Source organism: Saccopteryx leptura, chromosome 4 (genome assembly GCF_036850995.1).
Source record: "Saccopteryx leptura isolate mSacLep1 chromosome 4, mSacLep1_pri_phased_curated, whole genome shotgun sequence".
In the NCBI taxonomy this organism is placed as follows: Eukaryota; Metazoa; Chordata; class Mammalia; order Chiroptera; family Emballonuridae; genus Saccopteryx; species Saccopteryx leptura.
Genome location: NC_089506.1, coordinates 165,614,569 through 165,629,837, shown reverse-complemented (window position 1 = coordinate 165,629,837; position 15,269 = coordinate 165,614,569). Strand labels below are relative to the sequence as shown.

General features: G+C 38.2%; 1 protein-coding gene across 1 annotated transcript in view; it reads left to right on the top strand.

Moving 5' to 3' along the window:
• FBXL17 (F-box and leucine rich repeat protein 17) overlaps positions 1 to 15,269 on the top strand; it is a 685,599-nt gene that overhangs the window by 252,263 nt on the left and 418,067 nt on the right. Inside the window, exon 6 of the mRNA XM_066381970.1 lies at positions 15,113 to 15,243. Coding sequence (XP_066238067.1) covers positions 15,113 to 15,243 — 131 coding nt within the window. The remainder of the gene's footprint in view (positions 1 to 15,112; positions 15,244 to 15,269) is intronic.

The following is a 15,269-nucleotide window of genomic DNA, read 5'->3' as shown; positions in this document are numbered from 1 at the left end:
GGATATGTATGCCTGCATATTAAATTAGTCAATTAATCAATGATTTTTATTTGATATAAATTTTAAGGTTACTATGATTGTACCTAGCTTAGCACATCTATATATAATAATTCCTTTATATTTTAAATTTAGAAAGGTAAATGCCATCTATGTGCTGATGACTCCAAAATTTATTTGACATCCCTCCTAGGATATTTTTTTTTTAAATAAATTTTTATTAATGGTAATGGGATGACATTAATAAATCAGGGTACATATATTCAAAGAAAACATGTCTAGGTTACCTTGTCATTAAATTATGTTGCATACCCCTCGCCCAAAGTCAGATTGTCCTTCGCCACCCTCTATCTAATTCTCTGTGCCCCTCCCCCTCCCCCTAACTCTCCCCCTGTCCTCCCTCCCCCCACCCCTGGTAACCACCACACTCTTGTCCATGTCTCTTAGTCTCATTTTTATGTTCCACCAATGTATGGAATCATGTAGTTCTTGTTTTTTTCTGATTTACTTATTTCACTCCTTATAATGTTATCAAGATCCCACCATTTTGCTGTAAATGATCTGATGTCATCATTTCTTATGGCTGAGTAGTATTCCATAGTGTATATGTGCCACATCTTCTTTATCCAGTCTTCTATTGAAGGGCTTTTTGGTTGTTTCCATGTCTTGGCCACTGTGAACAGTGCTGCAATGAACATGGGGCTACATGTGTCTTCACGTATCAATGTTTCTGAGGTTTTGGGGTATATACCCAGTAGAGGGATTGCTGGGTCATAAGGTAGTTCTATTTGCAGTTTTTTGAGGAACCACCATACTTTCCTCCATAATGGTTGTACTACTTTACAGTCCCACCAACAGTGAATGAGGGTTCCTTTTTCTCCACAGCCTCTCCAACATTTGCTATTACCTGTCTTGTTGATAATAGCTAATCTAACAGGGGTGAGGTGGTATCTCATTGTAGTTTTGATTTGCATTTCCCTAATAACTAATGAAGCTGAGCATCTTTTCATATATCTGTTGGCCATTTGTATCTCTTCCTGGGAGAAGTGTCTATTCATGTCTTCTTCCCATTTTTTTATTGGATTGTTTGTTTGTTTGTTGTTGAGTTTTATGAGTTCTTTGTAAATTTTGGAAATTAGGCCCTTATCTGAGCTGTTGTTTGAAAATATCATTTCCCATTTAGTTGGCTGTCTGTTTATTTTTATATCAGTTTCTCTTGCTGAGCAAAAACTTTTTATTCTGATGTAGTCCCATTCATTTATCTTTGCCTTCACTTCTCTTGCCATTGGAGTCAAGTTCATAAAATGTTCTTTAAAACCCAGGTCCATGAGTTTAGTACCTATGTCTTCTTCTATGTACTTTATTGTTTCAGGTCTTATATTTAGGTCTTTGATCCATTTTGAATTAATTATAGTACACGGGGACAGGCTGTAGTCGAGTTTCATTCTTTTGCATGTGGCTTTCCAGTTTTCCCAACACCATTTGTTGAAGAGGCTTTCTTTTCTCCATTGTGTGTTGTTGGCCCCTTTATCAAAGATTATTTGACCATATATATGTGGTTTTATTTCTGGGCTTTCTATTCTGTTCCATTGGTCTGAGTGTCTATTTTTCTGCCAATACCATGCTGTTTTGATTATTGTGGCCCTATAATATAGTTTAAAGTCAGGTATTGTAATGCCCCCAGCTTCATTCTTTTTCCTTAGGATTGTTTTGGCTATTCGGGGTTTTTTATAGTTCCATATAAATCTGATGATTTTTTGTTCCATTTCTTTAAAAAATCTCATAGGGATTTTGATGGGAATTGCATTAAATTTGTATATTGCTTTGGGTAATATGGCCATTTTGATTATATTTATTCTTCCTATCCAAGAACAAGGAATATTTTTCCATCTCATTGTATCTTTTTCGATTTCCCTTAACAATGCTTTGTAATTTTCATTATATAGGTCCTTTACATTCTTTGTTATGTTTATTCCTAGGTATTTTATTTTTTTTTGTTGCAATCGTGAAGGGGATTATTTTTTTAAGTTCGTTTTCTAATATTTCATTGTTGGCATAGAGAAAGGCTATGCACTTCTGTATGTTAATTTTGTATCCTGCGACCTTACTGTATTGGTTTATTGTTTCTAATAATCTTTTTGTGGAGTCCTTCGGGTTTTCGATGTATAGGATCATATCATCAGCAAAAAGTGATACCTTTACTTCTTCTTTTCCGATATAGATGCCTTTTATTTCTTTGTCTTGTCTGATTGCTCTGGCCAGAACTTCTAGCACCACGTTAAATAAGAGTGGAGAGAGTGGACAACCCTGTCTTGTTCCTGATTTAAGGTAGAAAGTCCTCAGTTTTATGCCGTTTAAAATGATGTTGGCTGATGGTTTATCATATATGGCCTTTATCATGTTGAGATATTTTCCTTCTATACCCATTTTGTTGAGAGTCTTAAACATAAAATTGTGTTGTATTTTATCAAAAGCCTTTTCTGCATCTATTGATAAGATCATGTGGTTTTTGTTCTTTGTTTTGTTGATATGGTGTATTATGTTAACCGTTTTGCGTATGTTGAACCATCCTTGAGATTCTGGGATGAATCCCACTTGATCGTGATGTATTATTTTTTTAATATGTTGTTGTATTCGGTTTCCCAGTATTTTGTTTAGAATTTTAGCATCTGTATTCATTAGAGATATTGGTCTGTAGTTTTCTTTCTTTGTGCCATCCTTGCCAGGTTTTGGTATGAGGGTTATGTTGGCCTCATAAAATGTGTTTGGAAGTATTGCTTCTTCTTCAATTTTTTGGAAGACTTTGAGTAGAATAGGAACCAAGTCTTCTTTGAATGTTTGATAGAATTCACTAGTATAACCGTCTGGGCCTGGACTTTTATTTTTGGGGAGGTTTTTAATAGTTTTTTCTATTTCCTCCCTGCTGATTGGTCTGTTTAGGCTTTCTGCTTCTTCTTGACTCAGTCTAGGAAGGTTGTATTGTTCTAGGAATTTATCCATTTCTTCTAGATTGTTGTATTTGGTGGCATATAATTTTTCATAGTATTCTACAATAATTCTTTGTATATCTATGATGTCTGTGGTGATCTCTCCTCTTTCATTTTGGATTTTATTTATTTGAGTCCTGTGCCTTTTTTCCTTGGTGAGTCTTGCCAAGGGTTTGTCAATTTTGTTGATCTTTTCAAAGAACCAGCTCCTTGTTTTATTGATTTTTTCTAAAGTTTTTCTGTTCTCTATTTCATTTATTTCTACTCTGATTTTTATTATCTCCTTTCTTCGGCTGGTTTTGGGTTGTCTTTGTTCTTCTTTTTCTAGTTCTTTAAGGTGTGAAGTTAAGTGGTTTACTTCGGCTCTCTCTTGTTTGTTCATATAGGCCTGAAGTGATATGAACTTTCCTCTTATTACTGCTTTTGCTGCATCCCAGAGATTCTGATATGTCGTATTTTCATTTTCATTTGTCTGTATGTATCTTTTGATCTCTGCGCTTATTTCTTCTTTGACCCATTCATTTTTTAGAAGTATGTTGTTTAGTTTCCACATTTTTGTGGGTTTTTCCCCCTCTTTTTTGCAGTTGAATTCTAGTTTCAAGGCTTTATGATCAGAAAATATGCTTGGTACAATTTCAATTTTTCTAAATTTGCTGATATTGTCTTTGTGGCCCAACATATGGTCAATTCTTGAGAATGTTCCATGTACACTAGAGAAAAATGTATACTCTGTCGCTTTGGGATGAAGTGTCCTGTAGATGTCTATCATATCCAGGTGTTCTAGTATTTCGTTTAAGGCCACTATATCTTTATTGATTCTCTGTTTGGATGACTGATCTAGAGCCGTCAGTGGAGTATTGAGGTCTCCAAGTATGATTGTATTTTTGTTAGTTTTTGTTTTAAGGTCAATAAGTAGCTGTCTTATATATTTTGGTGCTCCTTGGTTTGGTGCATATATATTAAGGATTGTTATGTCTTCTTGATTCAGTGTCCCCTTAATCATTATGAAGTGACCATTTTTGTCTCTGAGTACTTTTTCTGTCTTGTAGTCAACATTATCAGATATGAGTATTGCTACACCTGCTTTTTTTTGGGTGTTGTTTGCTTGGAGTATTGTTTTCCAGCCTTTCACTTTGAATTTGTTTTTATCCTTGTTGCTTAGATGTGTTTCTTGTAGGCAGCATATAGTTGGATTTTCTTTTTTAATCCATTCTGCTACTCTGTGTCTTTTTATTGGTAAGTTTAATCCATTTACATTTAGTGTAATTATTGACACTTGTGGGTTCCCTACTGCCATTTTATAAATTGCTTTCTGTTAGTTTTGTATCTAGTTTGATTCTTCTCTTTTGTTTTTCTATCATTTGTTTCTGTTTGTTTGTGTTCCATACTTCTTTCCTCTGTTGCTACCTTTTTTAAGTCATGTGTTTTTGTGGTGGTTTTTTCTAGGGTGGTTACCATTAAGTAATGAAAAGGGTACCTACCATATTCATTGTAGTACCCTATCTTATAAGTATTTCTGCACTTCATCGTCCTTTGCTACTGTTAATTTCCATTCTCTCCCCCCTTTTTTTCCTTTGTTGTCACAGTTTAAGTTTGGTTTAATTGTGTTCTTGGTGGAGCTGTTACTTGTGGTGTTGTTTTCTTTTGTTCTTTGAATCTGGTTGGAAAACCCCCTTTAGTATTTCCTGGAGTGGGGGCTTTCTCGTGATAAATTCTCTCATCTTTTCTGTATTTGTGAATGTTTTTATATCTCCTTCATACTTGAAGGATAGCTTTGATGGGTATAGTATTCTTGGCTGAAAGTTCCTCTCTTTCAGGGCTTTAAATATTGGGGTCCACTCTCTTCTAGCTTGTAGAGTTTCTGCTGAGAAATCTGATGATAATCTAATAGGCCTTCCTTTATATGTTGTACTCTTCTTTTCTCTGGCTGCCTTGAGAATTTTTTCTTTGTCATTGGTTTGTGTCAACTTTATTATGATGTGCCTTGGAGTGGGTTTGTTCGGGTTAAGAAAACTCGGTGTTCTGTTTGCTTCTTGAATTTGAGGCTTTAGTTCTTTCCACAGGCTTGGGAAGTTCTCGTCTATTATTTGTTTGAGTATATTCTCCATTCCATTTTCTTTCTCTTCTCCCTCTGATATACCTATTATTCTTATGTTATTCTTTCTGATGGAGTCAGATAATTCCTGTAGGGCTTTCTCATTTTTTATTATTTTTGAGTCTCTTTCTTCTTCTCTCTGTTGTGCCTCAAGTTGTTTGTCTTCTATTTCACTAATCCTATCTTCAATCTGGGTTGTTCTGCTAGCTAAGCTTGTTACCTCGTTTTTCAGCTCGTGAATTGAGTTTTTCATTTCTGTTTGATTTGTTTTTATAGTTTCAATTTCCTTGGTAATATATTCTTTGTGTTCATTGAGTTGTTTTCTGATCTCCCTATATTGCCTTTCTGTGTTTTCTTGTATATCTCTGAGTATTTTTAAGATTTCTATTTTAAATTCTCTGTCATTTAGCTCCAAGGCTTCCAATATGTTAAGTCTTTTCTCCATAGATTTTTCCACATCTATTTGTGTTACCTCTCTTTCTTTTGTATCCATAATATTCGATTTCCTCTTTCTTATTGGCATCTGAGGGTGGTCTTGTTGATAGCACTAATTAGAATTAATAAAGAGTAAAAAGTAAAAAAAACAAAAAACAAAAAACAAAAAAAAAAACCAAAGGGTAAAACACTCCACAAAAAAAAGCAGTAATAATTTATTATTTCCCCCTTTTTTTTCTTTCTTCTCCTTCCCTCCTCTCCCCTCCTCAGGGAAATATCGTGCCTATAATGGAGGGCCTGGTTTGCGGTGAAGAGTTCAAGGGGCAAAAAAAAAGGGGAGTAGGGACCTACTAAATGCAAAAAAAAAAAAAAAAAAGGAAGAAAATCTTAGACAAGCATAAGTTGATCTGCCTGCGGGTGATGGTCAACTAAGAGATATAATGAGAGGGATAAGAGGGAACCAGAAAAAAAGACAAAAAAAGGAATAATAAAGAAGAAAAAAATAAAAATAATAAGTAAAAATCTGTTGTATTAAGTGGAGCGAAGACCAAATACAATGGAGACCTTGGGTTGGGAGGACCCAAAATGCCACAAAAATAAACTAACAAGAAAAAAACAAAAGTGAAAAAGAAAAATAAAGCCAAAAAAAGCCTTGAGTCCCAAATTAACTAATTTGTTCGTGATTGAGGATTAAATGGGAGGAAAGTAAAACGAGAAAAGAAAAAACGAATAGAAAGGAAAAAATAAGAAAAAGAGAAAAACGAAGGAAGAAATAAAAAAGGAAGAGAAAAAAACAGAATAAAGCAAAAACAAACAAACAAACAAAAAAAAAAACAAAAGAGGAGAGAGTGAGAGTTAAGTGTCCTGGGGTATAACCCCAAAGGAGGGTGAGGATGAAGAAGAGAAATAAAATGTAACACTTATGGGTAGTGTAGTTCAAGAAAAGGGAAGCATAAGATGGGCAGAGAATAGAAGGACCGAGGTGGAGGAAATAGAAATAATAATAATAAAGGCAATAAGATAGAAGAAACAAACAACAGCAAAAAAAAAAAATTAGTGGAACAAGTTGTAAAGTCTGTGGATTTTTCTTGATTTTGAGAGGTTAACTTCTTCCTTTTTCTTTTCTCTCCCTCTTCCTGGTCGGTGACTCTGTACCCCAGGCTCTACCCCTGTGTCACACTTAGGTAGGGATTTGCAGTTGATGGGATTCTATGGCAATGTCATATAATTGGCTTTAGTCTTGCTGGTTGGTAGTCAAGGCTTGTTGGCATTTGCAGGGTCCAATGATGAGAGAGTTTGCTTTCCTGGAGTCTCTCTCCTAGTCCCCCCTTCCTGAATTAGCAGCCTGGTGATCCAGCTATAAGGCTGCTACTGCTTCTGCCTGGGGAGTAAGAGGCTCAAAGAGCTAGGAAATCCCCACTCTATCCCCACTCAGCGCAAGGCTTTGGGAAAGGCTCTGGCAGTCAGAGCCTCCAGTGTAATCAGGCGGGGGTGGGAGTCAATTGTTGTCAAGGTGACTATTCAGCGCCTAGCATTCAGTTGGACCACTCAACCCAGGCTTTCCACACTTTGTAGCCTGTTTTGGCTGGGAAGAAGAGGCACTAGTCTCTGCTTGCGACTAGTGTAGTAAAGATCTTATTTATCTGCCAAGTCCTTCTTGTTAGCGTTTATCCCTGAATATGGAGGCTCTATCAATCAGAAGTTGCCCCCGCCCCTTTAGCGAGAGGCACTAAAAAATATCACGCCTCTTGTCTTGGGTCAGTGAACTGAGAGAGATCTTATCAATTAGAACCGAGGGTGCGCAGATTTCACGGGTTAAGTTAATTTTAGTAATTGGGTCGCAGCTGTGCTCCTGAAGGTATTTCAGGCTGCCTGCGCGCGCCCCTCCCCCAACGTTTGATTGTTAGCTTGAATGGCTGGGTGAGGTGCCCCGCCCGCGGAGAGAATCTCCCAAGTAGGGAATACCGCTCTGGGGCCTCTCCTGCTCCCCGTGCGCGGGCCGCTGGGAACGTTAGCGGTGCTCAGTCTGCAATGCTCGGTTTGCAACCAGACTGGGCGCGCGCCAGCGGCTGCTCGCCGCTCCGGAGTGTGGGCGGTGCTCGCTCTGCAACCGACCCGGGCGCTGCTCGCGGCGGCGGCTGGCAGCGGCGGCTCGGCGGCTGGCGGGGGCGGCTGGCGGCAGCGGCTGGCGGCTGGCGGCGGCCGCTCGCGGCTGCTGCTCGCTGCTCCCGAGTGTGGGATGACTTACCACAGGCGCACTTCCTCGCGGCTTGAATGAACGTCCCTGTGGTAGCTTCCTCCGCACCCTCGTCTCTCAGATTCAAGTGATAACAGTCCTTTTGCTTTCAGTTTGTGTGGAACTCCGTAATGCTCCGAAGATAAATTTTCCTGTTTCTAGTTGATAAATTTGTTGAGATTTTGGGGAGATCTGTCGGACGCGCTGCTCACGGCGCCATTTCCGTGACGTCACTCCCTCCTAGGATATTTGATAGGCATTTCAGACATAATGTATTCAGAACCAAACTTTCTTTTCTTATCTGTCCCAAAACCATCTTAGTAAACTGCAACAATACCTACCAGTTGTTCAAACCCAAAACCTTGGAATCATCCTTGCTCCTTTTTCTTTCAAGCCCCATAAACTATTTGTCAAAAAATTCTTCAGATTCTAATTTCTAACTTTAAATATATTGAGAATCTGATCACTTCATGTCACCTCCAGCTACCCTTACTGTGCTGCAAATCACTGATATCTCTTGACTGGATTAATTCAGCAGTTTCTCTGCTTCCACCCTAGCTCCTATTCTAGACTCACACAGAAGCTAGAATGATTATTTATAGTGCAAGTTAAATCATGTCATACTCCAGCTTAAAACATCTAGGGGGTCCCCAGATTCCTCAGAGTAAAAGCTAAAAACCTTACTCTGGCCCACAAGGCTTCATAGAGTCTGCCCTACTTCAATCACCTTTTTAGTCGTGTCTCCTGTTAGTTGTCAGATCTGTTCATTCTGCTCCAGTATTTTTTGCTCCTGGCTAATTCTCCTGGACACTAGGGCCATACGTATTTGAGGGTTTTTTGCACAAACTGTTGCCTTAGACACCAGAATGGTTTTGTTTGGTCCCTCACCTCCTTGGAATCTTGGCTCTCATTATCTTTTCAGTGAGATCATCCTTGACTGCCTATTTAAATTTTTACCCTGTTTTTCTTCCCTCCACTGTTTTCCATCTGCCTTGCCTTGATTTATTTTTTCTTCTGTAGTATATAACACCATTCAACATACTATATAATTTTCTTATTTATTTATTGTTCCTCCTGTCCCCTTTCAGGTAGGGAATATAAGCACCCTGTGGACAGGATTTTTGTTTTGTTTACTATTGTATTTTGAGCAGCTGGAATATGTTCTGGTACATAATAGTTGTCCACTAGTCATTGTCTACATGAAGAACATCATCTGCATTCTTTTCTGAGTGATTGAAGAGACTGAGCGTTACAGATTATTTTTACACTTGAAGTAACTGAATATAAATATCTGTTGCTCTGTACTAGGGAAATGTTTCCTAGTCCAGGCTGGGGTCAAATGAGGATCTTTTTCAGAGATAGTAATGGCTGGCCTCACCCAAGTCAGTTAACTCAGAATTTCTAAGGTTGGGACCAGGTCATTAGTATTTTTTAAAAGATACCCATATGATACTAAAGTTTAGCCAAGTGTTCATGAAATATTTAAATAAACTAGAACGAATAAATGAACATGCATCACAACTGCAGCACCAGAAACCCAGATTGGGCCAGCTCAAACATTAAGATTTAATGTCAAAATTTGTAATGAGAGACTGGTCCTGAGGAACAGAGCCCTGGAAGGGCTGGTTGGGAAGAAGGAGGGAAGGGGAGAGTGGAGGGTGAAAGAGTTGGAGAAGAGGGGCCCCTCAAGGAGTTGTAGCAGGAAGGGAACTTTACTCCCATAGTCACTTGGCCGTTGTTACCAATTGATGTTTCCTGTCTAAAAGGCATAGTTATGTTGAGGATTGCCTAGTTAACCATTTGTGTTAAGGTAAGTGTATTATATTTCTCAGACTCACAAATGTTTCCTCTCTAAAGTAATAATGAAGTGAGATCCATTTTAAAATAATGAACACAGTTCTTGGAGCACAGTGAGACAACTTCTCAAAACTTGGATAAAGAGCTGTGAGCTAATTTAAAGATGTCAGCAATGATGAAGGGCCTTGATAGGCAAGCGCTGGCAGTCCTCTTGGCAGTTGAAATATTTTTGTTTCCTAAAGGTTTCAGAGAAGGTGGGAGATCTGATCCAAGGTATTTAAGAAATATTAACCTGGCGGTAATGTGGCAAGAAAGAATTAGAAGGGAGAAGCAGTGCAGAAAAGTACCCTTGAATGCAAACCAGTATGTGACGACAGTGGCAAAGGTGTCAGATCCAGTGGGAAGAACCAAACAGGCCTTGGATTTGGAAATAGAACAGAGACAGCAGCCCAGTGAGTCAGAAGAAACTCATAGAGAAGGTACCATAGAATGAATGTGGTCGTTATGGATATGATAGCATTTAAGACCCTGGTAGTCCTATTGTCATGATTAGAATTAGACATTTTTATTGTCTCTGCCAGGCTCTCTACTTAAAGGCTCTCAGTTCCCGTTAAGGTCCTCAATTCTGTGAGGTGCTGGAAAGGATTTGCCTGATGCCCTAAATGTGGTTTATTTAGCTTTTTTTGGTGTGTGTGTGTGTGTGACAGAGACAGAGACAGAGAGAGGGACAGATAGGGACAGACAGATAGGAAGGGAGAAAGATGAGAAGCATCAATTCTTTGTTTTGGCTGCTTAATTGTTCAGTGATTGCTTTTCATATGTGCCTTGACCCGGGGGCTGCAACAGAGCAAGTGACCCCTTCTCAAGCCAGTGACCTTGGGCTTCAAGCCAGCAACCTTGGGCTCAAGCCAGTGCCCGTGGGGTCATGTCTATGATCTCACGCTCAAGCCAGTGACCCCGCGCTCAAACTGATGAACCAGTGCTCAAGCCGGTTACCTTAGGGTGTAAGACCTGGGTCCTCTGCATCCCAGTCCAGTGCTTCATCACTGTGCCACCGCCTGGTCAGGGTATTTAGCTTTTATTACCATTTCTGCTTGAGTGCCAGCTTTAACCAAGCTGAGGTTCAGGCCTACTTAATGAACAGAAGGGATGCCCATTATGTTCTCGATTGGCCAACCAATTTTTTTCTGAATGTAGATATCTGACTCTGTTAAAGTGCGGAAGCCTTCCTATGCTCAGGAACACAAATTTTCTCTCTGCTTCTTTCCTTTCCATTCCAAGCAGTCTTAGTTTATTTAATTTTTTTCCCAGTTTTCCCATGCAAGGGTCCTCCCTTTCTCCTGTGTTTTCCTCCCTGCCCTTAATAGGAAGCTCTCCCCACTTTTTTAAAAAAATCTCTGTATCTAACCCTTGTCTCCCTAGCAGTCATCTTGGCAGCCTGACATGTGATTGGCAGATGAATGTGTGGTACTGATCTAAAGCCTCAGTTAACCTCATCAAGGCAGTCTGTCTTAACCCTTGACTTTGATCCCTAAATATTACAAATGATTGCTCTGAAACTCAGTCCCAAAGAAGCCAACATCTGCAGGACTGACAAGAAATAATCTAGGAACTAGTTGACATTTGAACATATTTAACTATACAGAAGACTTCAGTCTCAAAAATGATCACCTGCAACTGGTGTCACATAAATTATCCCCATTGCCTGAAACAGTGGAACATCCCTGCTGTTTTTGCTAACATTCTGTGAGTCCTCTTCTGTTGCTTCACCGACTTTAGTAAACCTGTATAATTGAGAATTTTGTTTCATTTTTCACTTTTCTAGAGTCTTAAGAAAATTTGGAAGCCATTTAAGGTCTTTTTATAATCTCTAAGCCTGTGTTGCCTAGGTAACATTTTAGTGACTCATTTTATACTTAAGTACATATATGGCCATACTAGTCATTGACTAATTTTAATCTTTAACCTGAATTAAAGTAATGTTTTTTCCCAATAAAAGTAGTGTTAAATTGGAAGTTGATTCCCTACATTCTGACTTGAATTTCACTTAAAATACTTTATTAAATGTGTAAAAATTAGAGTGAAGCATTTAGAAGATATTGGTTGTATGGCTTTGCTAATTCAAATCCTCTGTGATTTGTATAAACCAAGACTACCCGTAATTTTATAAGCAAAATAAGTTTACTTAAAATGTCAGTTTCCTAAATGCAGTTATTTGTTTCAGACTATGAAGGATTATTTTAGGTTGCTTTTTATGAAACACTGGAGGGCACTATTATGAAATGCCTATTAACAAGAGAAAGAATGTGATGAATTTGATGGTGCCATTTGTGGAGTTTTGAATGAAAATGCCAAGAAGTGTTCAGTATGTGTCTTGTAATGATGCAGGTCACCAGGAACTAGTTTCCTGAAACTGCCTTTGGATACTGTCATATTTCAATTTGAGTTGGCTAAAATGGTCATAAGGAAGAACATGTGAATGTAGTCAGTGACAACATGAAAAAATGAGCTGTAATTGAACCAAGAGTTAAAAACACTCGTCAAGATCTCGATAGAATGTTGGCATGTGAGAACTGAAGTAACTGTTTCCTCGGGTATGAGTTTGTGCTCCACTGAAAGAGTAAGAAATGTTCCCCTATGGACAATAAATACAGGCAGTATCAGCCACAAGGGGCCCAGAGTCATCATCTGACCCACCTTCACCGAAGCCTGGGCCTGGCTACAGATTTCTAACAGCCTTGGAGTCAGTCAACCGGAATTAGGGTGTTATCACATATCAGTAGTTGCTGGTATTGTTAGTCCTTGCTTTTCCATTGCTCTGGAAGATACCTTTAAAATTTTCCGAGTTTATAAGATAGTTTAAACTTGCTAACGTCTCTCTCCATATTATCTATATTTCATAAGCTTTTCAAGCCTCTTTGGGCCTCAGTTATCCTCCCTGAGGTGAGGGGACTGCAGTGGCACCAACAATTAACATTTTTCTTCTTTATGGAATTTTACTGTGTGTTCCTACCATGTCCTGTGTTTTTTGGGGTTTGTTTTTTTTTGTGGTAAAATGTACATAATGTAAAGTTTAACTTTTTAACCATTAAAAGTATTTAGTTCATTGGCATTAACTACATTTATACTATTGTGATAAAGAGATATTTTACAGTGAAGGAAGTTAAAAGATATGGATCTTAAAGATATGACATTAAATTTTGTGTCACAAGCTGTGCTACATCCCAAAATATATGTGTGTAGGAGATATTTGTGTGGCTGGATAGAATATTTTATGATTATATGACTTCCCAGTGACTATAATAAAGGATAATTGGGAAAATACCGTGACACTCTATGTGTATTGTATGTGACTGTATTTAACAGTTTACATATAAATGGTAATCTATAGCACGATTCATCCTTAACATTCAGAGGTTTAATAGTCATTCTTCAAAGTATTTTCAAGCATCCCTATAGGTCCCTTTCATATCTGATTTTTCAAAGGTTCAGACATGAGGCTGCTGTTAAGACATTAACCCAGCAAGCCGCCCAGCACTTGAAATTCAAAGAGGCTGTTTGGTTTTTCCCCATGTTCCCAGACAGTACACCACCAACAGCAACAATTTTTGGATGTTGGAATTAAAAATACTCTGTAAAAAGAGCTAAATGTAAAAATAGGGTGGTTTAAGAAAATGTTGGTTTTTATATAAAATATAAAAGTACAGGGTAGGGAACATTAATAAGAGGAATATCAAATTAAACAATGACTGTGATTCTTGACACCTGCAAGTTCATCTTTGCTTAATCAAGAGTAAGAAAACTTGACTAGTGAAACCAGTTTATCCACTTGTTTAGCCTCAATGTAAGATCCTGTGAAAAAGAACAGTTGAGCAAGTTTAAAAAGGTGGTTACCTTGTGGTATTGAGATATGTATAGGAAACATGTGACTGTTCACGAAGTATGATTGAGTACAAGTCAGGGATTGGTTTGAGAAATTTAGCAAGACTCCTCTGCCCCCACTGACAATATACAGCTAACAAGAATGGTCACATCAGAGTCATCTGTCTTCCCAGAAAGTACTTTTAGCAGCTGAAGATAACACTTAGAGGAGAAGGCTGAATGGGCCAAGCATCTCTCTCTAGGCTTTTTTGTTAGCATATGCATTTAAAGAAGGTCAGTGAGCCTGGTATCTAAAGTAATTAAGGATATTCTTCTTGTCTTAGGAGAGAGGCCTGCCTTATCTTCAGGGATGGAGTTCCCTACAGACCTTCTATATTAAAATTGTATTGCTGCAAAGGTTACTACAAACATAGCTGATTAAAACAACATACATTTATCATCTTACTATCTTCATGGGTCAGGAGTCCAGACACTACAAGGTGGTTTTTGCCCAGGGTTTTACAAGGCCATAATCAAGGTCTCAGTTGGAGTTGCATTTCTTTCTAGAGCTTAGATCCTCTTACTGGTTCATGTTATTAAGCAAAAATAGCTTATTTGAAATGTAGTTTATTTGAGGAGGATAATCAGGATCCTACCAACTTTGTGTAAATGATATTAATTTTTGTTATAGACTAAACATTAGGGAAGACATATAACATCAGGGAAAGAGTAGAGAAAATGAAGAACTGGGGTAAAGTGTTACCTGGAGAAAATCTTTACTTCTTAAACAGCATGTTATATTGCTTTCCACATGGTGAAACACACAACCCACAATAGTTTAATCTGGAGTACCGTAATAAAACAGTGCTAAGATACCTCTGAATTAACCACTTAATTCGTATTTCTTTTTTTTTAAATGAGAAAACCTATACAAAAGTGGCATTATAATCATGAAGATAAATATCTGAAATTGAACAATGTTAAAGAGACTAATTCTATCTAATTATGCTAAATATAAGCAGCTTCCCCACCTATTAGATTACTAACCTTTTATTTTTATTATGCTTCAATAAAATCTGTTTGATATTATTTATTTTATTTTATTTCATTTTTATTTTTTTGGTATTTTTCTAAAGTGAGAAGCAAGGAGGCAGAGAGACAAGACTCCTACATGTGCCTGGCTGGGATCCACTCGGCACGTCCACCAGGGGGTGATGCTCTGTCCATCTGGAGTGTTGCTCTATAGCAACCAGAGCCATTCTAGCACCTGAGGTGGAGGACATGGAGCCATCCTCAGTGCCCAGGCCAACTTTGCTCCAGTGGAACCTTGGCTGCGGGAGGGGAAGAGAGAGATAGAGAGAAAGGAGAGGGAGAAGGGTGGAGAAGCAGATTGGTGCTTCTCCTGTGTTCCCTAGCTCAGAATCGAACCCAGGACTTCCACACGCTGGGTCGACACTCTACCACAGAGCCAGCCGGTCGGGGCCAAATCTGTTTGATTTTAATATGTTGTCATTTATTTATTCACCATAGATTTCTGCCCTCATTTCTAATTTAATATGTTAAATATTTAAATGCAGTTTAATTAAATGATTCTGGACTATTATCTTTTAAATATTGTACAGTGATACTCTAATGTAATACATAACTTTAGAGAATGAATATAGCATTAACTTTTTCCATCTTTCATTTCATTTATCTCATTAGCTCAGACACCTTTCCAGCTTGGACCTACGTCATATCACTGAACTGGATAATGAGACTGTGATGGAAATTGTCAAGAGGTGCAAAAATCTTAGCTCTCTCAATCTCTGTCTGAACTGGATCATAAACGACAGGTAATGATGGTAACATTTTAAGGACA